We start from the raw sequence: 26568 nt of genomic DNA on the forward strand, positions 1-26568 counted from the left end.
TAATCAGTTTGATTGGGTGTGCTTTCATTAATATTTATCCTAAATAAGGTTTACTGGGTTTCTTGAATCTTTAAGTTTTTACTCTTTACCAAACTTGATACAGTTTATGCTGTTGGCTTTCTGCCTAGTTCTCTCTTCTGGGAAGTACACCAGACCCTTGGAAAATGTCTCATTAGTCCCTGATGCTAATCTTTTAAAAATTCCCTTTTGTCTGGTTTTTTTTTTTAAGATTTATTTTATTTGTGAGCTAAAATCAGGAGTCTGATGTTCCACCAACTAAGTCACCCAGGCACCCCTCTATTCTTAAAATTAGGTGATGTCTATTCATCTGTCTTTATATTCACTGACTCTGTCCTTTATTATCTCCATTCTCTGGTAAGCCTTTTACATGAAATCTTAGGTCTCAGATATTTTCCTTCTCAGTTCTCGAATCTCTATTTAGCTCTGTTTTTTAATTTTTAAAAATTATTTTGAGAGAGTGTGTGATTATGAGTGGGGGAGGGGCAGAGAGAAAGACACAGAATCTGAAGCAGGCTCCAGCCTCTGAGCTGTTAGCACAGAGCCTGATGTGGGGCTTGAACTCATGAGCTGTGAAATCATGACTTGCGCCAAAGTAGGACACTTAACTGACTGAGCCTGAGACACCCCAAAATTTCATTCTGTTTTGATGGCTGAGTAATATTCCATCACACACACACACACACACACACACACACACACACACCACATCTTTTTTACCCATTCATCAGTCAGTGGGCATTTGGTCTGTCTCCATAGTCTGGCTATCGTTGATAAATGCTGCTGTAAACACTGGGGTGCATATACCCCTTCAAATTTGTATTTTTGTATCCTTTGGGTACATACCTTATAGTGCAATTGTTGGATCATAGAGTAGTTCAATTTGTAGTTTCTTGAGGAACCTCCATACTGTTCTCCAGAGTGCATTCCCACCAATAGTGCTAGAAGGTTCCACATTCTACACATCCTTACCCACACCTGTTGTTTCTTGTGTTGATAATTTTAGCCATTCTGACAGGTGTGAGTTGCTATCTCCTCATGGTTTTGATTTGCACCTGCCTGATGATGGGTGATGTTGAGCATCTTTTCATGTCTGTTAGCCATCTGGATGTCTTCCTTGGAAAAGTGCCTATTCATATCTTCTGCCCATTTCTTAACTGGGTTGTTTGTTTTTTGCATGTTGAGTTTGATAAGTTCTTTATAGATTTTGGATACTAACCCTTTTTCAGGTATGTTATCTGCAAATATCTTCTCCCATTCGCATGCCTTTTAGTTCTATTGATTGTTTCCCTCACTGTGAGAAGTTTTTTATCTTGATGAGATCTCAATAGTTCATTTTTGCTTTTGTTTCCCTTGCCTTTGGCGACATGTCTCATACAAAGTTGCTTTGTCTGAGGTCAAAAAGGTTGCCGCCTGTGTTCTCCTCTAAGATTTTGCTGGTTTCCTATCTCACATCTGGGTCTTTCATTCATTTTGAATTTATTTTTGTGTTTGGTGTAAAAAATTGGTCCAGTTTCATTCCTTTGCGTGTCGCCATCCAGTTTTCCCAACACCATTTGTTAAAGAGACTGTCTTTTTTCCATTGGAAATTCTTTTCTGTTTGGTCAAAGATTAGTTGGCCATACATTTTTGGGTCCATTTCTGGGCTTTCTGCTTTGTTCCATTGATGTATGTAACTGTTTTTGTGCCAATACCATACTATCTTGATGACTACAGCTTTGTGATATAGCTTGAAATCTAGAATCTTGATGCCTCCATTTTTGTTTTTATTTTTCAGGATTACTTTGGCTATTCTGAGTCTTTTATGGTTCTGTACAAATTTTATGATTGTTCTTGCTCTGTGAAAAATGTTCTATGAAAAACTTTGATAGAAATTGCATTAAATGTGTAGATTGCTTTGGGTAATATAGACATTTTAAGAATGTTTATTACTTGTATTCTTTAAAAAAATTTTTTAATGTTTATTTTTGAGACAGAGAGGAAGAGACAGAGCTCAAGCAGGGGAGGGGCAGAGAGAGGGGGAGACACAGAATCTGAAGCAGTCTCCAGGCCTGAGCTGTCAGCACAGAGCCTGATGCAGGGCTTGAATTCAGGAACAGCGAGATCATGACCTGAGCTGAAGTTGGACGCTTAACTAACTGAGCCACCCAGGCACCCCATTACTTGTAGTATTTTTAAAATACCTTGTCATTCTTTGCCTGTTTTTAAAATATGGGCATTTTTTTTAGGTGTTTATAAAATTCTTTACAAAAAAGAATATTAGCATTTCCTTCTTGGTTCTGTATATTTTATGAGATATTTCCGTTACTTTAATTTTCAACAGCTTTATTAGAGAATTTAATTCCATAAAGCTTACTCATTTAAAGTGTGTATTTATAGTTTTGCACAATTATTGTCATAATCCAGTTTTAAAACATTTATATCACCCCAGAAAGAAACCCTGTATCTCTAACAGTTATTCCCCATTCTCCTCAGCCCCACTCCGTACCTCCCCTAGGCCTAGACCTAGACTAGTCTACTTTCTGTCCCTATAGAATTGCTTATATTAGACATTTTATCTGAATGAATCGTGGTGTGGTCTTTTGGATTGGCTTTTTCACTTAGCATAATGATTTTTAGGTTCATCTGTGTTGTAGCATGTACCGGACTTCAGCTGCTGATGAATTCTGATGTATGGGTATACTTTATTTTTTATCATCCATCAGTTGATTGAACACTTGGGTTGGTTTCATCATTTTGCTCTTAGGAATAATGCTGCTGTGAACTTTTATGTGCAAGTTTTTGTCTAGATATAGGTTTTCATTTCTCTTGTGTGTATCTAGGAGTAGAACTGCTGAGTCATATAGTAACTCTGTGCAGGATTGCCAAATGATCTTCCAAAGTAGCTGCTCCATTTTAGATACCTCTTAACAATGTATGAAGGTTCCAGTTTCTCCACATCCTCTCCAGTTCTTGTTATTTTCTGTAGGCATTCTGGGGGGTGGAAAGTGGTATCTCAGTGTCATTTTCATTTTTATTTCCCTAATATCTAAAGATGTTGAGCATATTTTCATGTGCTTTTTGTCCATTCATGTATCTTCTTTGATGAAATGTATGTTAAATTTTGATATTGATAAACTGCTGTTGTCTGTAGAGGCTGCCCCAATTTATATTTCCATCAGCACACCTGAGAGTTCTATTTTCAACAGCATGCAATTCATATGTTGAAGCCCCACTGAGCTAATAAAGTTAAAATAAGGTCATATGTGGGCTCTAAGACAGTATGATTGGTGTTCTTATAAGAAAAGGAGATAAGGACACAGACACACACTGAGGGAAGACCATATTAGAATATAGGGAGAAGGAGGCCATCTGCAAGCCAAAAAGAGAGTCCTTAGAAGGAACCAACGCTGCTGTCATTTTGAGCTTGGATATCTAGACTCCAGAACTGTGGAGAAATAAATTTCACTTGTTTAAGGCACTTAGTCTGTGGTACATTGTTGTGGAGCCCCAGCAAAGTAATATACAATCTGATAAGTGAAAAGTCATGTCTCCTTGTACTTTCAGTTTGTATTTCTCTTTTGATGAGTACAGTTAAGCATCTCCTAACTGTTGTATTTGTATGTAATATAGATTCTTTGCTAGATTAGTTAGGGTATAAGTCTTATTCATTATTGATTGTAGGAGCTCTTTATTCAGGAAATTAGCCTTTAAAAAAAGAGTATTTATTTTGAGAGAGAAAGAGCTTGTGAGCAACCAGGGGAAGGGCAGAGAGAGGGAGAAAGAGAATCCCAATTAGGTGCCTACACTGTCAACGTGGAGCCCAGTGCACTGAGCCCCACCTAGGTGCCCCAAGAAAATTAGCCTTTTGTCTGTTATTTACATTAAAAAAATTTTATTTGCCATTTTTCTTCTGTCTTTATTCTTTTTTTTCTTTAATGTTTATTTTGAGAGAGAGACCATGTGTGTGATCAGGGGGAGGGGCAGGGAGTTGGGGGGAGAGAGAATCCCAAGCAGGTTCTATGTAGAGCCCAACGTGGAGCTCTATCTCACAACCATGAATTGTGAAATCAAGAGTTGAATGTTTAACCGAGCTACCCAGGTGCCCCTCTTCTAACTTCATTCTTTGCCTCATAGAAATTTTGACTTTCATGTAGTCAAACTTCCTACTCTTATAAGAATGACGGAGAATTTACATTTTATTCTAGTTCTTTTACAGATTGAATTTTTCTTGGTTTAAGTTTCTGGTTCTTCTGGAATTTACTTTCCTGAAAAGAATGAGATAAGTATCAAAATTTGTTTTCTTACATACAGCTAATCAGTTTTTTGACAGCACTTTCTTTTTAAAAAAAAAAATTTTTTTTAATGTTTTATTTATTTCTAGGAGAGAGAGAGAGACAGCGTGAGCAGGGGAGGGTCAGAGAGAAAGGGAGTCACAGACTCTGAAACAGGCTCCAGGCTCTGAGCTGGCAGTCAGCACAGAACCTGACGAGGGGCTCGAACCCACGAACCGCGAGATCATGACCTAAGCGAAAGTCGGACGCTTAACCGACTAAGCCACCCAGGCGCCCCAGACAGCACTTTCTTGATAAATTGTTTTCTCCTTTGATATACAATGTGACTTTAATATTTTTTTGTATATCTTAGGCATTTTCTGTTCTATTTTTGTTCAGTGGTTCTTTTTCTCTAGACTTTCACTACTATTGCCTTGTTTACTACTACAGCTTTATAACTGTTTTAATATTTTATAAGGCTAGTTCTGTCTTACATGTCTCCTTTTCAGAAATATCCTGGCTATTCTGCTTGTATATATGAACCTGAGAATTAACTTGTTTCTATTCCCAAAATACCCCCATTAGTATTTTTATTGGATAAACATTAAATGTATAGATGAAGGAAACTAGATACTAAATTATGAGCCTCCTTATATGATAACATGGTATGTCTTTCCAGTTGTTAAAGTCTTTTGTGTTTGTTTTTCAGGATTTTATTGATGCATATCTTACAGATTTTTTAAGGAAAATTATTATTTTTTTAAATATAATTTATTGTCAAGTTGGCTAACATACAGTGTATACAGTGTGCTCTTGGCTTTGGGGGTAGATTCCCATGATTCATCGCTTACATATAACACCCAGTGCTCATCCAAACAAGTGCCCTCCTCAGTGCCCATCACGCATTTTTCCCCACTTCCCTACCCCATCAAACCTCAGTTTGTTGTTTGTATTTAAAAGTCTCTTATGGTTTGCCTCCCTCCCTCTCTGTAACTATTGAGGAAAATTATGTTTTAATGTAGTAATGAAACAAAAGACATAATTTTATTTTGTGATAAGAATATATAATTGTACATCAGGCAAAATGACATCATTCATGAAGTATCACAAATGTGAAAATTATTATATATAAGGAAAATAGACTTCATCAAATTTCATTTTCTCCAAAGTAACATAGTTGTTTTATACAAAGTAGTACCTTGGTTCCTGTAATGGCTTTTCTTTTCTTCTACTTCTTTTTATTTCATGTGACTGTTCTAAGCTCATAGACTTTAGGATCAGACTTTTGTTTCTTTTAATTGTGTTATTTTTCCAGTTTTACTCATAACTATGTATATACTTAAGGGCTTACGTTATTGAGGACAGTCTAAGGTAAATGAGTAATGAGGATGAACTTGATCTGCATTATCTGTCTTCTGAGAGCACTCAGGGGTTTCATCCTCAGCCCAGTGATGCCCTGCTTGTCACTCCTTCTAGTGAGTGCTTAGGTGGGTATTCTGGTTCGTACATTTTTAATGTATCATTTGGGACCCGGTTCTCCTTTATACTCTGACCAACCAACCTAGATTGACTCTGGATTTTGCTTATAATTGTTTTTCCCAGGTATGGTCAGATCTAATACATTTGTTTAGATTATTTTTGTGTATTTATTATAACATAAATAGAATTTTTCTTCATTATATTAACTGATTATTATCTGACTATAGGAATAAAAGCTATTAATTTTTTGTTATTATTTTATACCCAAGCAGATTAGTGAATAGTTTTCATTCAGATTATAAAGCATTTGCTAATAAATTTGAATATTTAAAAAAAATTCTTATGATAAATGTAGCAATGAGTTCAAAACTCTAGCAGTGTTGGTCCTTGTCAGATTATGAAGACTATCAGAAATTTAAGAAGAAATCAGTGCTCTGCCAGGGCTGGGGTCACTCCATGTCGTCTGCATTGTCCCTCCAATTCCTGATGTAGACAATTGACATTTTGGTATGACAGATTACATGAGGTTCTATCACAGATAGTTCAAAGGTGTGTGTGGAGCTAACAGATTACCACCTCAGTCTGCTCCATCGTAGGCCTCTGCAGAAGACAGTGGGCCAGCAGTGTTATACTTCACCCCATCTGGAACTCAGTCCCATTATGGCAGGCATATGTAAAAAGCACACTTTTCAAACACAGGATCCACGTGAGAGAAAAAGATCCCAAATGCTTGTGAATACAGTTTTGTCTTACTTTTGCAGATATCCATTACTTTTAGCAGTTTCTGCCTATCTGGTGGTTTTCCTGTGTATAACCTCTTGGATTTCTTAAAATGATGATTTACCTGGACTAAGTCAAGCATCTTACCAGTTCACAAATCAGGTTTTCTCTTGATTGGCTATATTTTCATGCCCAACCAGTCTCTCTCACCTGTAGCACAGACTGGGTGTCTTTGGATGAGACCACAGGATCCATATTTGTGTTGTCCCGACCAGGTTTCCTGCCTGAATGTGACTAGATGCTCCCAGTGCTGGTAATGTCATCTGTGCACCAGGCCCTTGTTAAGTCAAATTGCATTTTCAGGACTCTCCTCATTTACATTTATTTCTGCCTTGGAATCTTGGCAGCAAAATCCTCCTGCTAAAATACTGGTTTCAAGAGAGCAGCATCTGGAACCAGGCATATAGAAGGAGCTTAGGAAATGTTTGTTGCATAAATCCCTCTTAAGAAAGTCTTTGGCTTCATTCTCTTCCATACATAAAAGATGAAATACATTGGGGCGCCTGGGTGGCTTAGTCGGTTAAGCGTCCGACTTTCGCTTAGGTCATGATCTCGCAGTTCGTGGGTTCGAGCCCCGTGTCGGGCTGTGTGCTGACTGCCAGCTCAGAGCCTGGAGCCTGTTTCAGTCTGTGACTCCCTCTCTCTCTGGCCCTCCCCTGCTCACGCTGTCTCCTCTCTCCTCTAGAAATAAATAGAACATTCTAAAAAAAAAAAGTTTAAAAAAAAAAGATGAAATACATGTTCTCAGAAAACTGTTAAATCTGTACAGTTCTTCTTGAGCTGCCATAAAAAAGTACTACTGATTACAAACAAGTTTATTTTCTCACTGTTTTGGAGACTGGAAGTCTGAGATAAAGGTGAGTGTATGGTTGGTTTCTCGTGAGACCTCTCCCCTTGAGATGCAGATAGCCTCCCTATTGCCCTGTCCTCATGTGGCTTGTCTTTGCAGTGTGTAGAAAGGGAGCAAGCTCTCTGGTGACTCTTTTAAGGACATTAATCCTGTCAGATCAGTGATTCACCTTTATGAGCCCATTTTACCTTAATTACTTTCTTAGAAGCCCCATCTCCAAATATGTCACACTGGGGGTTAAGGCTTTAAGGTATAAATTGGGGGGGGGGGAGGGGATACAAACATTCGGTCCATAATAATATCTTGACCACTTTACATTGTAAGTTTGTTTTTGTTTTAATAAAAATAGTCTAATTCACAGATGGTGATGGCTGAAGAAATTATCTAGAATCTTTGGGAAGTTCTAAAGTTGAACTTGGAAGGTACTGCTGTGGCCTGAATGTTTGTGCCCTTTCCAAATTCATATAAATCCTAACCCCCAGAGTTGATAGTATTAGGAAGTGGGGCTTTGGGAGATGCTTAGGTCATGAGGGTGGAACCCTCATGAATGGAATTAGTGCCCGTGTGAAAGAGGCCATGTGGAACTCCCATGTTCCTTCCACCATGTGAGGACACAGCAAGAAGGCACCAACCTATGAACCAGGAAGTGGGCCCTCACCAAAACGTGTCCCTGCTGGTGCCGTGGTCTTGGACTTGCCACCCTGCAGGGCTGTAAGCCATAAATTTTTGTTGTTTATAAGCTACCCAGTCTGTGGTATTTTGATAGAGCAGCCTGATTGGACTGATAGATGCGGTACCCAAATACACTTTTCCTCACATGCAGCCTTTTTAATATCCCCTCCTGAAGAGCTTTTTGGAAGCTTAAGGACAAGCCCAGATTATTCTGTTGACTTTAGAGTATTTCCAAGTCACTTTTTATTTCTCTATGAAGATTGCTGCCAAAATATAGTTTGATTTGATTTAAAGTTTGCTTGTTTGTTTTTAAGTAATCTCTACACCCAAGGTGTGCCATGAACTCCACGACCCCAAGATCAAGAGTCACACTCTCTTCCAATTGGACCAGCTCCTCATTTGATTTTACATGATTTGTTAAATGTCTTTTACCCCACTGTTTTGGATAGTGTCCTACTCTGTAGTGTTTTTAAGAAGCAGGTTTAGGCTAAATGAAGTGTGAGTGTGTTTGTCTGGCACAAAATTCTTGGGGTTTACATGCCCTGTGGTGTTGCGGACGAAATGACACAAAGACAAGACACACAAAAGACAGACACAGACACAACTCCGGCCGGAGGAAAAATTCTACGCAAGTCCCCTTGCGGTTTATTTTATACCCCGGTAGCTGGATACATACTGAAATCTACAAGATGCATTCCTTTACCAAATAAGGGCAAGAAGCCAAACACATTCCAAGGACGGGGGGAGCAAAGGGAGGAAGCGACCACAACATGTTTACTAAGAGGCCTGCCCACAATTCCAGCCTCCTCCTTATTTCTAAGGAGGGCATGTTCCCTCGTAAGCAAGCAGATCATTAACCTTGGATATTGTGTGCAGGCCTCTTGGCAGAACGTCCTGTTTGCAGGCATGATCTGCCCAAGCAGAGTCCCATTTGCAGGCACATCCCCGCTTCCCTAACCACTCTTTCTCGTGGTCACTGTCGGGCTCCCACACTGTGGTCTGCAGGCAAAACGCTCTGGGGGATGTGAAGAAGCCAGAGCTGCTGGGTGGCTATAACTTTAGAGATTGTCCTGGGGAAGGGAGTAGAAGTGGCTTTGGGGAAAGTTTATGGGTTTCTTTTGTTTTCCCAAATGCTTTCTAGGGCTTCTCATTTCTCATTTAGGCCATTTATTTTATTTACCCTTTTGGGGAATGTGTTTCTTCAGGCCTTGTCATGTAAAGAGGGAATTCACTACAAAGCAGATACTTGCCATGCCAGGATTCAGACCAGCATTTAACATTTATCTCTTAATTGAACTTGAAGTGTAACATTACATAAGAAAAGTGCACAGATGAGTGGAGGGGGCCAAGATGGTGGAGAAGGAGGGAGTTCAGTACTCCCCGCCTGCATCGCTCAAACAAAGAAGGGCTGAAGACAAAGAACTCTGAACTGCAAGAGTCTGGGATGTTAAGGAGAGATAGTCCACTAAGAAGACACCTTCATAGGCGCTTGATTGTGAACTGGAGAAGATAAAAACGGGCTAGGACATGGAGGCACGGAGGGGAGGGGAGGGGAGGGAGCCCCTTCTGCAGAGAGACAAAGGAAAGAGAAAGAGCTGCTGGGGAAGTGTAGAACTGCACCTGGACAAAAGAAAAATCTTGGCCTGGGGCAGAGAAGGATCCTATCATCCCATATCTAACCCCAGGCAGGGCTTTGGAGAGAATCCCATCTCTAACTGCAGAGGTTTCTTTGGGCTGGGTGTCCTGGTCCCAGAAATTACTTCTGGGATAGATGGTACACAAGGGACACAGTCAGCATCAGGAGGAACCAGTCCCTTGCTCAGAGTCCTGCATGGACCCCTGCTAGGAAGTGCCCCTGCTTGTGGGATTACAATTTGAGTGGTATCATTAATGCACACGGAGTAAGAGAGTCAAACACGGCTGGGTGTGGGACATAGGACACAGCCCACCTTGGTTGCACCCGCACCACAGTGAGATTGTATCCAAGGGAGTGATTTGGGAACACCTGGGTCGAGGAGAAGGGACTAGTGGGTTGCCATTTTTCTCCACACAGCCACCAAGGCGGGACTTCAGGGATCTTCCTGTGGGAACCACAGTGGAGGCGACACTCACCTACACCAAACCATGCCCATCTGATTTGGATAGCTACTTGTTACAGGAGATAGATAGATGCGGAAACAGACAGCCCCTGCATCAAGACCAGCACTACTGCATTGCCGTGATTAACTCTAGATCATTTCTTGCTATTCAGATGTATTCTCCCTTTTTTCATTCTTATCTCTCCCCTCCTCTGGGCTGCTTATGCTGCTTATAGGTTTGATTAAACAGACATATTTAATCCATTCTCCTGATGCATGTTCTACATCTCCTTCTTTACCTTCCTTTCTCTCTCTGAAATAATCAGACTATATAGTTTCTCTGAGTAACGTTATCTTTCGTTTTTTTTTCTCCTCACCTCCTGCTGTATTCTCCTTTTTCTCTCTCTGAATTAAGTCTTTTAGTCTCTGCCTGGTCAATGTTCAATTTCACTTTCTTCCCACCCCTGTCATTTCTCTCTTTGTTTATGCTCTTCCATCAGTACTGCCTCCACCCTGCTCTTTATTTGTAACTGGGATTTCTGGTTTTATGCTTTTAGACTGCCCTTTGTCTTTTGATGTTTTTGTTTTGTGTTTTTTTCCCCCAGTTTGCTTGCTTGTTTGATTTGTTTGTGCATTTGCATGCTTTTGTTCCCTGTTTGTCTGTCTGTTTTCCTTTCCAGGGCTATGTCAAGGAACAAACCAAAGTACACATGGTGGAGAGTCCAGAATATCACTACAAGTAGGGAAGTAAAATAACAAAAGGCACAAGAAGAGAAACCAAGGGACACATTTAAAAGAACACTTCCTGAACGGACAGATCCTGGACAGTCTATGAGCCTCCTTTAATATAGCAGTACTCACAGGTGCAGAGCATACAACAAGCTTTTAAAACTTACAAGAGATAGAAAGCTAGCCAAAATGACGAAAGGAAGAACTCTCCTCTAAAGAAATTCCAGGAAGAAGTGACAGCTAAAAAATTGATCAAAACAGATTAAGTGACATAGCTGAACAAGAATTGAGAACAGCAGTCATAAAATTAATCGATGGGCTTGAAAAAGGCATAGAAGACAGCAGAGACGCTATTGCTACAAAGATCATGGCTCTTAAAAATTGTTTTGATGAATTAAAAAAAGGCTAAAAATGAGGTGCATAATAAAATGGAGGCAGGCACTGCACCAATTGAAGAGGCAGAGAGCAGAATAGGTGAATTAGAACATACAACTATGGAAAAAGAGGAAGCTGAGAAAAAGAGATAAACTGATCCAGGAGCATGAAAGGAGAATTTGAGAACTGAGTGATGCAGTCAAATGGAACAATATCTGTATCATAGGAATTTCAGAAGAAGAGAGAGAGAAAGGAGCTGGGAAGGGGTACTTTAAGAAATCAATGCCGAGAACTTCCCCAATCTGGGGAAGGAAACAGACATTGAAATCCAAGAGGCACAGAGACCTCCCCTCAGACGTTACCTGAATCAATATTCTGCATGACATATCCTAGTGAATCTGGCAAAATATAAGGATAAAGAGAGAATTCTGAAAGCAACTAGGGATAAACGGGCCCTAACATACAAAGGGAGACACATAAGGGTAGTAGCAGACCTATCTACTGAAACTTGGCAGAGCAGAAAGGAATGGCAGGAAATCTTCCATGTGATGAACAGGTAAAATAATGCAGCCAAGAACCCTTTATCCAGCAAGGTTGTCATTCAGAATAGAAGGAGAGATAAAGGTTTTTCCAAACAAACAAAAATTGAAAGAATTCATCACCACTAAACCAGCCCTACAAGACATCCTAAGGGGGACTCTATAACGGAAATGTTGCAAGGAACACAAGTTACCAGAGACACCACTACAGGCATGAATCCTATAGAGAACACAATGACTCTAAACCTATATTTTTCAATAATAACGTTGAATGTAAATGGACTAAATGCTCCAATCGAAAGACATAGGGTATCAGAATGGATAAAGAAACAAGATCCATCTATTTGCTGATGCATTTTTGACCTGGGTACACCTTCAGGTTGAAAGTGAGGGGATGGAGAAATCCCTATCATGTACTGGAAGTCAAACTAAAGCTGGAGTAGCCATACTTATATCGGACAAACTGGACTTTAAAGTAAAGGTAGGGGAAAAAATAGTTAAGGAGAGGGAGGCAAACCATAAAAGACTCTTAAATACTGAGAACAAACTTAGCATTGATAGGGTTGGGGGAGAGGGGAAAATGGGTGTTGGGCACTTGTTGAGATGAGCACTGGGTGTTATATGGAAACCAACTTGACAATAAACTATAAAAAGAAAAAAAAAGAAAAGTTCACAGATAATAATGAATTGTCATAGAGTTAACACACAAGTATAACTACCATCCCAGTAAAAAAGTAGAATATTACTGACTATCCCCTCATATGTTGTCCTATTCATTTTTTCCTTCTGTCCTCTGTCTTCAACCACCAAAGAGTAATGTTTCTTGCTTTTGAATTTAATGTAAATGGAATTATGCACTACGTCTGGCTTCTTTCATTATGTTTGTGAGATTCAGGTTGTTGTCATTGCTATGTAGTTAATTCTTTACTGTTGCTTTATAGTTTTCCAGAATAGATCACAGAGTATTTATTTTTACCTTTGATAGATATTCTTAGTCCTTTTGTTTCATTTTTTTCTATTTAAATTTTAGTTAACATAGTATGCAATATTGGTTTCAGGAGTATAATTCAGTGATTCATCACTTACACACAACGCCCAGTGCTCGTCATAAGTGCCCTCCTAGCGCATCACCCATCTAGCCCATCTCCCAACCACCTCCCTCTGTCAACCCATAGTTTGTGCTCTATCATTAAGAATCTCTTGTATTTTTTTCCCTCTGTTCTCTTCCCCCCACATTCCCATATGTTCATCTGTTTTTCTTCTTAAATTTCACATGTGTGTAAAATCATATGACATTTGTCTTTCTCTAATTGAGTTACTTCACTTAGCATAGTACATTCTAGCTCCATCCACATCATTGCAAATGGCAAGATTTCATCCTTTTTGATGGCTGAGTAAAATTCCATCACACACACACACACACACACACACACACACACACACACCCCATATCATCTTTATCCATTCATTAGTCAATGGACAGTTGGGTTCTTTCTGTTTGGGTTCTTTCTGGCTATTGTTGATAATGCTGCTGTAAACATTGGATGCATGTTTACATGCTGTAAACATTGGATGCCCTTCAAATCTGTTTTTTTTTTTGGGTAAATACTTAAAAGTGCATTCCTGAATCATAGGGTAGTTTTATTTTTAGTTTTTTGAGGAACCTCCATACTGTTCTCCAGAGTGGCTGCCCCCATTTGCATTCCCACCAATAGTGCAAGAAGGTTCTGCATTCTATGCATCCTCATCAACATCTGTTGTTTCTTGTGTTAATTTTAGCCATTTTCTACAGGTGTGAGGTGCTATATCCTCGTGGTTTTGATTTGTATTTTCCTGATGATGAGTGATGTTGAACATTTTTTCATGTGTCTGTTAGTCATCTGGATGTCTTCCTTGGAAAAGTGCCTATTCATATCTTCTGGCCATTTCTTAATTGGGTTGTTTTTTAGGTGTTGAGTTTGATAAGTTCTTTATAGATTTTGGATACTAACCCTTTTTTCAGGTATGTTATTTGCGAATATCTTCTACCATTCCCACGTCTTTTAGTTCTATTGATTGTTTCCCTCACTGTGTGGAAGCTTTATCTTAATGAGATCCCAATAGTTCATGTTTGCCTCTGGAGACATGTCTAGGAAGAAGCTGCTATGGGCTAGGTCAGATAGGTTGTTGCCTGTGTTCTCCTCTAGGATTTTTATGGTTTCCTGTCTCATATTTAGGTCTTGCTTCCATTTTGAATTTATTTTTGTGTCTGGTGGAAGAAAATGGTCCAGTTTCATTCTTCTGCATGTTACTGTCCAGTTTTCCCAACACCATTCATTGAAGAGACTGTCTTTTTTTCATAGGACATTACTTCCTGCTTTATTGAAGATGAGTTGACCATATAGTTGTGGGTTTATTTCTGGGTTCTGTATTCTTCTCCATTGATCTGCATGTCTGTTTTTATGCCAGTACCATACTGTCTTGATGAGTACAGTTTTGTAATATAGCTTGAAATCTGGAATCGTGATGCCCCCAGTTACATTTTTCTTTTTCAGGATTGTTTTGGCTATTTGGGGTCTTTTGTGGTTCCATACAAATTTGGGATTGTTTGTTCTAGCTCTGAGAAAAATGATGGTGGTATTTTGATAGGGATTGTTTTTAGATGTGTAGATTGCTGTGGGTAGTGTAGACATTTTAACAGTGTTTTTCCAGTTCACAAGCATGAAATATTTTTCCATTTCTTTGTATCCTTTTCAATTTCTTTCATAAATGTTCCATAGTTTTCAGAGTATAGATCTTTTACCTCTTTAGTTAGGTTTATTCCTGGTATCTAATTGTTTTTGATGCATTTGCAAATGGGATCGATTCTTTGATTTCTTTTTCTGCTGCTTCATTATTGGCATATAGAAATGCAACCAATTTCTGTACATTGATTTTATATCCTGCAACTTTGCTGAATTCATGTATTAATTCTAGCAATTTTTTGATAGGGTCTTTCAGGTTTTCTACATAAAGTATCATGTCATCTGCAGATAGTGAAAGTTTGACTTCTTTCTTGCCTATTTGGATGCCTTTTCTTTCTTTTTGTTGTCTTATTGCTGAGGCTAAGACTTCCAGTACAATATTAAATAGTAATGGTGACAGTGGAAATCCTTGTCTCCTTCCTGACTGTAGGGAAAAAGGCTCTCAGTTTTTCCCCATTGAGGATGATATTAATTGTGGGTCTTTCATATATGGCCTTTATGATGTTGAGGTATGTTCCATCTATCCCTACTTTGTTGAGGGCTTTTATGAAGCATGGATGCTGTAATTTGTCAAATGCTTTTCTGCAAGTATTGACAGGGTCATATGGTTCTTATCCTTTCCTTTATTAATGTGGTGTATCACATTGATTGATTTGCAAATATTGAACCAACCCTGCAGCCCAGGAATAAATCCCTCTTGATCATGGTGAATAATTTCTTTAATATACTTTTGAATTCGGTTTGCTAGCATCTTGTTGAGAATTTTTGTATCCGTCTTCATCAAGGATATTGACTTGTAATTCTCCTTTTTAGTGGGGTTTTTTTCTGGCTTGGAATCAAGATAATGCTGGCCTCATAGAATGAATTTGGAAAGTTTCCTTGTATTTCTATTTTTTTGGAACAGTTTGAGAAAAATAGGTATTAACTACTCCCCCCTCCCCCCCTTTTCTAAGTTTATCTATTTTGAGGGAAAGAGAATGAGAGAAAGAGTGTGCTTGTGTGAGCAGGGTGGGGGGCAGAGAGAGAAGAGAGAATCTCAAGCAGGCTCTGTTGTCAGTGCAGAACTCGACACGGGGCTCAATCCCATGAACCGTGAATTCATGACCTGAGCTGAAATCAAGAGTTGGACTTAACTAATTAATCCACCCAGGTGCACCTTCTTCTTCATTTTTTTAAGTGTATTTATTTGTCTTAAGGTGGGGCAGAAAGATAGAGAGAGAATCTTGGGCAGGCGCTGCTGTCAGTGCAGAGCCCTATGTGGGGCTTGACCTCACAAACTCTGAGATCATGCATGACCTGAGCTGAAATCAAGGATCAGGCACTTAACCAACTGCGCCACCCAGGCACCCTTGTTGGGAGATTTTTGATAACTGATTGAATTTCTTTGCTGGTTATGGGTCTGTTCAAATTTTCTATTTCTTCCTGTTTTAGTAGTTTGTGAGTTTCTAGTACTTTGTCCATTTCTTCCAGATTACTCAGTTTGTCACATATAATTTTTCATAGTATTCTCATAATTATATTTCTGTAGTGTTAGTTGTGATCTCACCTTTTTCATTCTTATCTATTTGGGTCCTTTGTCTTTTCTTTTTGATCAGTCTGGCTAGAGATTTATCAATTTCATTAATTTTTTTTGAAGAACTAGCTCTTAGTTTTGTTGAGTTTTTTACAGGAGTTCTTTTTTTTTCTGTATCATTTATTTCTGCTTTAGTGTTTATTATTTCTCTTTTTCTTCTGGCTTTAGGCTTTATTTGCTGTTCCTTTTCTAATTCCTTTAGGTATAAGGTTAGGTTGTTTATGTGAGACCTTTCTTGCCTTTTGAGGTAGGCCTGTAATTGCAATATACTTCCCCCTTAGGAATGCTTTTGCTGCATCCCAAAAGTTTCATTTGAACTGTTGTGTTCATTTTCATTTGCTTCCATGTACTTTTCATTTTTAATTTTCTTTTAACCCGTTCATTCTTTAGTAGGATGTTCTTTTACCTCAATGTATTTTGGTCTTCGCAAATTTTTTTGTGGTTGACTTCACGTTTCATAGTGTTGTGATCTGAAAATATGCATGGTATAATCTCTACCTTTTTGTACTTGTTGAGGGCTGAATTGTGACCCAGTTGATGAATATTTTGGTTTCTTCTAGTTTTTGGCTACTATGAATAATGTTGTCTAAGAAAGCATGTATTTTGGTGCATAAATCCATGCATTTCTGTTGAGTATATGCCTAGAGAGTTAGATTTCCATGTCATAGGATGTATGTATATATTTAGGTTTGGTAGATAACACTGAATAGGTTTTTTAAAATTATTGTGCCAGTTATACCCCCATTAGCAAGAACTAAGCATTCCAGTTGCTCCATATCTTTATCAGTATGATATGATCAGTCTTTTATATTTTAACCACTGGTTGGTATGCTGATAAAGCTTTAACAACTGCCACTCCCCCAGAAGTCCTGGCGGGTAGCAGCATTTGCCAACTATTGTGGTATAAATGCTCCCACCACAGCTGATTTTAAGCCACCAACATGATGTCCTTAAGACAGAATCGGACAGAAGTGTGCATAACAAACTTTCACCAGTTGGTATGAGCAGCTACAGCCACCTGATTTTAGCCATTTGATGCCTTTTGACAGCCATCAAAGTCTAAGATAGGAGAGGATAGTGGGAAATAAAATGATGGTCATTGAGCATATAGTTAAAAGTATCAGCAGGGATTTACAGTGAATACAGGATCTCAGTTGGAGGCCAAGACAGGGTAACTGCCACACACACTTTGAATGTCAGGGAAGGTGGTGCCTTAGAAATGATTACCTGTGTACACTCTACCCATGCTCTTCAGACTACTGAGAAAATCTCTTTATATTCTTAAATATATAGGGTATTGGTTCCTTATCTGTAAAATGAGTTGATTGAGTTGTGCTCTCCAGGAGCTCCTTCTGACTCTGATATTCTGAACATTATCCTTAGATTGGAGATCACAGGCAAAGTAAGAAAACAGTTTATCCAGGGGAAATTTGGATTGAATAACAAAGTTAGAGAAATCACTTGTGAAACATTAAGAGTCCATATAGAAAAGAGAATCTTCACCAGACCTGCTCAGGGTTAAAAATTCAAGTTTATACTTAATGAGATAACGAGTTTTGTTACTCATCACCTTGATTAAATAGCCATCTGCAATTTTAACAAATGCAGCTTAAAGACAGGTTTGTTTATTTAAAAGTTCATTGTGTCAAGGGAGATTGGGCAGCGATGTTTAGACTGAATATAAATTCTTTTGGGGAATGCTTGGGAATGAGAAATCTGTTTTAGCAAATGCCCTTCAACTGTTCTCACCTTGGTTCCTTTAGGAAGAAAAATTGTCACTCCTTATTTCATGCAAATGCTGTTTAATATTTGGGTAGAAGTAGAGAACTAAGTTTAGGTATTCTAGTATAAAAATAAAAACTCCAGTGTGTGTGATTAAGAACAGGGAAATTTCTCCTAAGGACCATGCACCTGAACCAAAGACATTGGCCTTGGTATTGAGGTGGGAAGCTTCCAGATACACCATGTTTCTACTAATTGAAATTGTTTATGCCAGGGCAGCCTTTCAGTAAAGTCAAGTCATGCAACTTTTTAATCTGTCTGCATCTTGTTATTTCATTGGAATTAAATTCATTGGAGAATAGTAGATACAGAGTAAAACTAATGAAAGATAACAATCCTGTGCTTTATAGTGTAAGGTCTGAAAATAAGTAGATTAGACTGTGGACCATTAGCCTTGTGTCCCAAATTCATGGTCTTTTAAAAACATTTTTTTAATGTCTTATTTATTTCTGAGAGAGAGGCAGCATGAGCAGGGGAGGGTCAGAGCGAGAGGACGACACAGAATCTGAAATAGGCTCCAGGCTCTGAGCTAGCTGTCAGCACAGAGCCTGATGCGGGGCTCAAACCCACGAACCATGAGATCATGAACTGAGCCAAAGTCAGATGCTTAACCGACTGAGCCACCCAGATGCCCTGCAAATTCATGGTCTTAGGTAGATGCTGGTGAGGCCAGAGCCCTGGGTTGTCTGGGGCCACTTAGTATCGCTGTTTTCCTGTTTAGATTCTGTATGTGAAATCATGCTGTTTAGCAAACAGAGGTGAGGGTGTCTTGTGAGTTAGATGAGTGTGGCTTTGTTCCCACTGCCAGACCGGATTTTCTCTTACATCTTCCATTCCAGCCAGAGGTCGCTGCCTGGGGCAGTCTTTTAAGAATCCTAAGGACTGGTCTCAGCATAGAGCAGAGAGCATGCTTGCAGGCAGAGCAGGGGCACCATTCATACTCCTACTCCAGGTGTCAGGATGGTGAGGGCATACTACCATTATGACACTGTGCTGTACTGATTGACTCTGGTTATATGTAAAGAATACTGCATTCACTTTTTAAAATTTTTTTTAAAGTTTTTATTTATTTATGAGAGATAGAGCTAGCACGAGTGGGGGAGGGGCAGAGAGAGAGGGACACACAGAATCTGATGACTCCCTGAGTCATCAGCACAGAGCCCGATGCAGGGCTTGAACTCACGAACTGTGAGATCATGACCTGAGCCAAAGTCGGACACTTAACCGACTGAGCCACCCAGGCGCCCTTACTGCATTCACTTTTATTTTTATTTTTTAAGTTTTTATTCTTTTTATTTCTGAGAGAGAGAGAGCGAGCGAGCACGTGTGAACAGGGGAGGGTCAGAGAGAGAGGGAGATACAGAATCTGAAACAGGCTCCAGGCTCTGAGCTTGCTGTCAGCACAGAGCCCGACACGGGGCTCGAACCCACGAACTGTGAGATCATGACCTGGGCTGACGTTGGCTGCTTAACCGGCAGAGCCACCAGGTGCCCCATTGCATTCACTTTTAAAGTGAATTTGAGTTAACTGATTTCTGTTCAATATAGAATTTCCAAAGTTGAAGCAGTCTTTGAGATCATATGATTTAATGTCCTCATTTTACACAGGAGGAGATGAAGCCCAGACAGCTAGGAACAGAGTCAGGCTGAGGTGCTTGGCCTTTTTGACTGGAGTATGCTGCTGCCTCTCATAGGGTGGTTGGTTTGTATTCTTAAGTGAGGGCATGTATATATTCCATCCATCACACCTGATTCCACACTTAAGACCAGAGAAATTTCTTTTATATCTCTTCGTATTCCATTGGATTATCTCAGATTTCCATAGAGTAGCTATCAAGTAATTGCTTATTCCTTTAGAAAGCTTTTTATCAACAAAACCTGTAATAAGATGCCATTTCCCCACATCAGATTGGGGAAAAAATTTGATAACATGTTGTATTGTCCAGGGATAGAGGAACAGGCATTTTCATACATTACATAGGGCTAAGTTGGTGTAACTTCTGTGGAAGGCAGTTTAGCAATATGTGTCAGAATTGAACAAAGTACATGTTCATGACCCAGAGGTTCCACTTCTAGGAATTTATTCCTCAGGGTGGTTCACCGCAGCATTGCTTATAGTAGCAGAAGATCAGAAACAATGTAAGTGTCCACTGATGGGACTAATTAAATAAATTATCACACAATCATAAATGGGGCAGTAAGTGCCTCTGAGGGGGAGAGATGTGGCAGAATTAGGGCTGAGCTAAGCTGAGATCTCACAGATGTGGCAGTAGAGGGGACTGATGTGGCTGCAGCCCAGAGAGCTACTGTAATAAAAGTACTGTAGATGGGTGGCTTGGACAACAAACACTTTTCTTACAGCTCTGGAGGCTGGGAAGTCCCAAGATCAGGATGCTGGCAGATTCTGTGTCTGGGGATGGCCTGCTTTCTAATTTATAGATGGCTGTCTTGTTGCTGTGTTCTCACATGGTGGAAGGGGTTTGGGAGCTCTCTGGGGTCTCTTATGTAAGGGCACTAGTCCCATTGGGAAGAGGTCTAGCCTCAAGACATAATCACCTCCTAGAGGCCCCACCTCCTAATACCATCACATTGGGGTTTAGGATTTCAGCATGACTTTTAGGAGGTCAAAAACATGCAGTCTGTAACATTTGCCCATTCACCACTGAAGGGAATCTTGGTTGCTTCAAGTACTATCAATTATGAATAAAGTAGCTATAAACATTCCATATGAAGGTTTTGTTTAAACATAAGTTTTCAACTCATCTGAGTACCTATGAAGGAGAATACTTGCTGGTTCATTTTGTAAGAATAAGTTAGTTTATTATTGAAGTATAGTTGACATACAATGTTAGTCTCAGGTGTATAACAGTAATTCAGTAGTTCAGTACATTCCTCCGTGCTTACTATGGTAAGTGCTATCACTGTCTGTCACCATACAGCATTATTACAGTACTAGTCATATTCCCTATGGTATACTTTTTATCTCTGTGACTTACTTATGTTATAACTGGAAGTTTGTACCTCTTAATCCCCTTCAGCTATTTTGTTTATCCCTACCCTCCCCCTTCTTGCAACCATGTTTGTTCTTTGTATTAATCTCTGTTTTGGTTATTTGTTCATTTGTTTTTTAGAGTTCACAGGTAAGTGAAATCATATGGTATTTCTTTCTCTGTCTGACTGATTTTACTTAGCATGATGTCCTCTGGGTCTGTCGGTGTTTTCAAAAGTGGCAAGATCTCATTCTTTTTTATGGCTGAGTAATAGTCCATCATGTATATATATACCACTTCTTCTTATCCATTCACCTGTGGGTACTTACAGAAGTAAGAGTATGTTCAGTTTTATAAGAAGTTACTAGGGGTGCCTGGGTGATTCATTTAGCGTCAAGCCACAGACTGGGAGACGTGTCTCCCAGTTAAGCGTCTGTCTCTTGATTTTGGCTGACTTTGGATTTTGTGTTGACAGCGTGGAGCCTGCTTGGGATTCTTTCTCTCTGCCTCTCACCTGTGCGTGTACTCTCTCTCAAAAATAAATAAATAAACATTAAAAAAATTTTTTTAAAAAGTTACCAAACTGTTTTCCAAAGTAATTGTACCATTTTTCATTCCTGTGAGCAGTGATTGAGAGGTGTTTTTATTTGTCTTGTACTTTTTGGTGTTTTTTTGTTTGATTGTTTTTTGTTTTTTGCTCCATTTTTTGGCTAGCACTTGGTGTTATTAGTGTTTTGGGTTTGGGCCATTCAAAAAGGTGTGTAATTGTGTTATTTGCAACTCCTAATTGCATGTAATGTTGAGCATCTTTTCATATGCCTATTTACCTTTTGTATGTTCATTTTCTTATTGTTGAGTTTTAAGAGTTCTTTGTATATTTTGCATAACAAGGATATCAGACATTCAGCAAGTGTTTTCTCCCAGTCTGTGGCTTTTCTTTCCTTTAATGGTGTCCTTTGTGGAGCAGAAGTTATTTTAATAAAGTCCAACTGATCAATTATTTCTTTCATAAATCATGCCATTGGCATTATGTCTCCTTCATTTTTAAGGATGTCTTTACTGGATATAGAATTCTTGGTTGACATTGTTTTCGTTTTGCCACTTTGAATCTGTCATCTTGCTGTCTTTTGGTCCATGGTTTCTGAGGAGGAGTCAGCTATTAATCTCATTGAGGATTCCTTGTTGCTTTCAGGATTCTCACTTTCTGATTTCTCCATGTCCTTACTAGTACTTGTTGTTACACATCTTGTTTGTTACAGCCAGCCTAGATACTCTAAGTGCTATCTCATTGTGGTCTTGATCTGCATTTCTCTGATGGCTAAAGAGGTTGAACATCTTTGGTCATTTGTGTCTCCTTTGGAGAAATATCTATTCAGATCCTTGGCCCATTTTTAAATTGGGCTATTTGTGCTTTTATTTATTTTTTATTTAAAAAATTTTTCTTTAATGTTTTATTTATTTCTGAGAGAGAGAGGCAGCATGAGCAGGGGAGGGTCAGAGAAAGAAGGAGACACAGAATCCAAAACAGGCTTCAGGCTCTGAGCTAGCTGTCAGCACAGAGCCCGACGTGGGCCTCGAACCTACAAACCGTGAGATCATGACCTGAGCCGAAGTTGGATGCTTAACCGACTGAGCCACCCAGGCGCCCCTATTTGTGCTTTTATTATAGAGCTGTGAGAATTCTTTATTTATTCTAAACCCAAGTCCCTTTTTGGATACAAAATCTAGAAATATTTTCTGTCTTTTTGTTTTATGCTTATGTCCTTTGCAGTACAACAAATTTTAATTTTGATGAAGTCCAATTTATCTTTTTTATTTTCCTTTGGTTATTTGTGCTTTTCATGTTCTATCTAATCAAAGATAGAACATTGCCTAAATAAAGGTCATTTACTTCCTTAGAAGATTTACTCTATGTTTTCTCTAAGCATTTTATAGTTTTAGCTCATACATTTGGGTCTTTGATCCATTTAAGGTTAGTTTTCATACATGAGGTAGAGGTTCCCCTTGATTCTTTTGCATGTGGCTAAACTGGAGTTGTCCCAGTACCATATAATGAAAAGACTTGTCTTTCTCCACTGAATTCTTTTGGCTTCTTTGTTAAAATCAATTTACTGCATATGTGAGATTTTATTTCTAGACTCTAAATATTATTCCATTGGTCTGCTTGTCTGTTTATATGCCAGAACCATACCATCTTGGCTACTGTACCTTTGTGGTAAGTTTTGAAATTGGGAAGTGAGAGTCTCCCACCTTTTTCTTTCTTTTCTAAGATTGTTTTGGCTGTTCTGGATCCCTTTTATTTCTATGTGAATTTTTTAAGATCTGCATGTCAATTTCTTTAAAGAAGCCAGCTGGAATTTTGGTAGGAGTTGCATTGAATCTGTAGACCAGTTTAGGGACTATTGCCATCTTAACAATATTAAGACATGGGATGTTGTGGGGCACCTGGGTGCTCAGTCAGTTGAGCGTCCAACTTCGGCTCAGGTCATGATATCACGGTTGGTGAGTTCGAGTCCCGCGTTGGGCTCTGTGCTGACTGGTTGGAGCCTGGAGCCTGCTTCAGATTCTGTGTCTCCCTCTCTCTCTGTCTCTTCCCTGCTTGCATGCTCTCCCCTCCCCAAAAACAAACATTAATAAAAAGGTACATAAAGAAAAAAGACATGGGATGTTGTATTAGTTCCTAGGGCTGTTGTAACAAATGACTAAGAACTGTACAATAGAAATTTATTCTCTTATCCTAATGGAGGCCAGAAGTCCAAAAGATGTTGACAGGGTCACTCTGTCTGCAGATTCTAGGACCAAATCTGATCCTTCCCTCTTTTAGCTTCTGGTTGCTCTAGACATTCCATGGTTTATGACTGCATCATCGCAGTCTCTGCATCTGTGGTCATATTTGCCTCCTCTTCTCTTTCAAAACTCTTCTGCCTGTCTCTAAGGACACGTGTGATTATATTAGGTCTCACTGGATAACACAGGATAAGCTAATTTTAGGTGCATAGAATGATATGTGGATTGTTTAGATAGTTTATAACCACGTAGGTAGACATATAAATTTGGGATCTATAGCTGTAGTCCTGGCACAAATAAAAGTACTTGTGGCTATAAAAATCTTTGGAAACGGGAAAATACTGGTCAAAGGGTACAAAGTTGTATAAGATGAGTAGGTCTGGAGCCCTAATATATACCATGGTGACGATAGCTGTAATAATACTGTTTTGAATAGTGGAAATTTGCTAAGAGAGTAGATTTTCGGGGCTCTCACATCACACACACAAAAGATGGTACCTCTGAGGAAAGTATGTTAATTACCTTGATTGTGGTAATTATTTCACTATGTATCTCAAATCATCACGTTATGTTCTTTAATATATATAATTTTATGTATAGCTTCATTAAAAATAAAAAATATCTATTTTCATATATTGTCATGTAATAGGAATTTACAAGATTTTCTACATATAATTTATTTTGAAAGCTGTGGATGCCTATCTGGTTTATAGATATTACAGGTGTATATGCTGCCCCAGGCACATGTGCCTGTGTGCTAGAGGAGATGCCAGTGTTTATTTAGTACCAACTGTGTGCGACACTGGTCTCAGTATTGACAAGTTAACAAGCTTAACAATAACTAATTCTCACAGTCTCCTAAATACGAGAGGTGAAATAACTTGTTCAAGGTCATAGAGCTGGAAAGTGCCCATAGTAAAACTGGAGGCTGACACTAGGGTCTGCCATCACTGTGTGCCACAATGTCTTCTTTCTGAAACCCCAGAAAAATGGATGTATTAGGACAGATGTAGAATTTGACATTCTTCAAGTTTTTAGTCTATCTGCTTGTAGGAAAAGCACTTATTTTAGTAATTGCCAATTAAATGAAGTATCAGCTTATTTTTTTTTACATTGTTGGGACTGGAAAATCCCTTTGATAAAAACAATAGCTGCTCAGGCCTTATTGCTGAGATATTTAGGACCCATTTGGGCAAAGTAAATACACAGATAAATTTTGAAAAACAAGGAAAACCCATGAAAAGAGTTCATGCTGAAATTAATCCTAAAAACTCAGAACTTCCAAAGTACAAAAGTTGATTAAAAACTGGAAGGCTATTTAAAGTGGCACTGAGGTCTGCTCCACTGGAACTGAGGGGCCTAGACAAACTAAACCAAAAACTCAACCAGCTTTTCTGCTTCTGTACAAGTGCTGGCACTACGGGAAACCAAAACCTAACTAGCTCCTTCCGCTTCTGTACCATTGCTTAAGGCTTGCGTTTCAGCCTCCCCGGAACTATCAGGCGGCTGCACACTGCCCAAGGCCGAAGAAACTGGCCACCACATCACTCCACCACACTACCCTGGCAACACCCAATCAGGAAAGGCCAGCAGCCACCCTCTGCCTTACTGAAGGAAGGGCCTAGGGAGAGAGAAGTTAACCTGTTAGTCGCCGAACAAGACCCTAGACTCGCTCGATGATTGGCTAAATTCAAAGGTATCCTAAATGTTGTAATTGGATCCCGCCAAAAACCTGATGGCGGGAACCAATCAAATGTGGTATATGTTCACATTTAAATATCAACCAATGACAAACCTGTAACCATAGAGATCCCCTGTCCCTCCCCACGACTTGTTTACTCCTGTCTATAAAAAGGCTGCAAAGACTTTGTTCGGGGCCTCTCAGCGTCACCGGCGACGAGTGTGCAGAGGTCCGGGTTCGAGCCTGCAAATAAACGACGCTTGCCGATTGGCTTTGACTCTGGTCTCTGGTGGTCTGTTTTTGGGATCTCTCGAACTCTGGGCGTTTCATTTGGGGGCTCGTCCGGGATATCCCCCAAACCCACCAGACCCCAAGTCAATGGGTTGTTCCTACGACCGGTCGGTAAGTGAGCCGGTTCTGTAAGTTTCTGTCTATCTGTTTGTCTCAGCGTCGGTCTCTGTCTGTTTGTTTCGGTTTCTGCCGCGCGGAATCTGTATCAGTGACTGTCTTGGCCTTGGCAGACGCGCTATAGAGCGGTCAGTCGGGACCAAGGAGACGTCCTCTGGCGCCCATCTGGGGCTGGTTAGCCCATCCGGGGTCCTTTTCGGCCCATCTGGTAAAAGACGGAGCGGATAGCTACTGCGAACCGGTGTGAGGCCGGCGTCTTATTTTCTGTTGGCTAGCCTTTTATGTCTGTGTCTCTCTGTGGTTGTTGATTTTAAACCCCACAGTATTCTGCACAAATTGCTTTCTAGACAGTTTCAAATTGTCGCCACGCTTGCGAATTAACCTATCCGTTCTTCCCTATAGGAACCTCTGGACCCCTTCTGAAAACCTGAACTAACTTGACTCACTTTGTCTCTCTTACCTAGGTAATGGGGCAGAACCAGAGCACGCCTCTCTCTCTAATCTTAAATAACTTCAAGGATGTCAGGGCCAGGGCCAACAACCTAAGCCTGGACATCCGCTGATCTAACTTTGTTACTCTCTGCCGGTCAGAATGGCCCACTTTCGGGGTCGACTGGCCACCGGAGGGTACTTTTTGTCTGCCAACAATCGCCAAGGTTAGAGCCAAAACCTTCCTGCCAGGGAAGGAAGGCCACCCTGACCAAGTGCCCTATATCCTTATCTGGCAGGACCTGGTTGAAAACCCCCCACCGTGGATTTCTCCATTCCTCCCTTCAGGGTCTTGCAAGATTCTTGCGGCTTGCCCCCCTGCGGCTCGCCCCCAGGATTTCCCCAAACCACATAACCCCTCG

At 39.7% G+C, this 26568-nt stretch overlaps 2 protein-coding genes across 2 annotated transcripts in view; both read left to right on the forward strand.

The window, feature by feature from the left end:
- NINL (ninein like) overlaps window positions 1-26568 on the forward strand; it is a 194644-nt gene that overhangs the window by 51437 nt on the left and 116639 nt on the right. The window lies entirely within an intron of this gene.
- LOC144243807 (uncharacterized) overlaps window positions 26310-26568 on the forward strand; it is a 4598-nt gene continuing 4339 nt past the window's right edge. Inside the window, 1 exon segment of the mRNA XM_077778948.1 lies at window positions 26310-26373. Coding sequence (XP_077635074.1) covers window positions 26310-26373 — 64 coding nt within the window.

Source organism: Crocuta crocuta, unplaced genomic scaffold (assembly GCF_008692635.1).
Source record: "Crocuta crocuta isolate KB4526 unplaced genomic scaffold, BGI_CrCroc_1.0 scaffold470, whole genome shotgun sequence".
NCBI classification, from domain to species: Eukaryota; Metazoa; Chordata; class Mammalia; order Carnivora; family Hyaenidae; genus Crocuta; species Crocuta crocuta.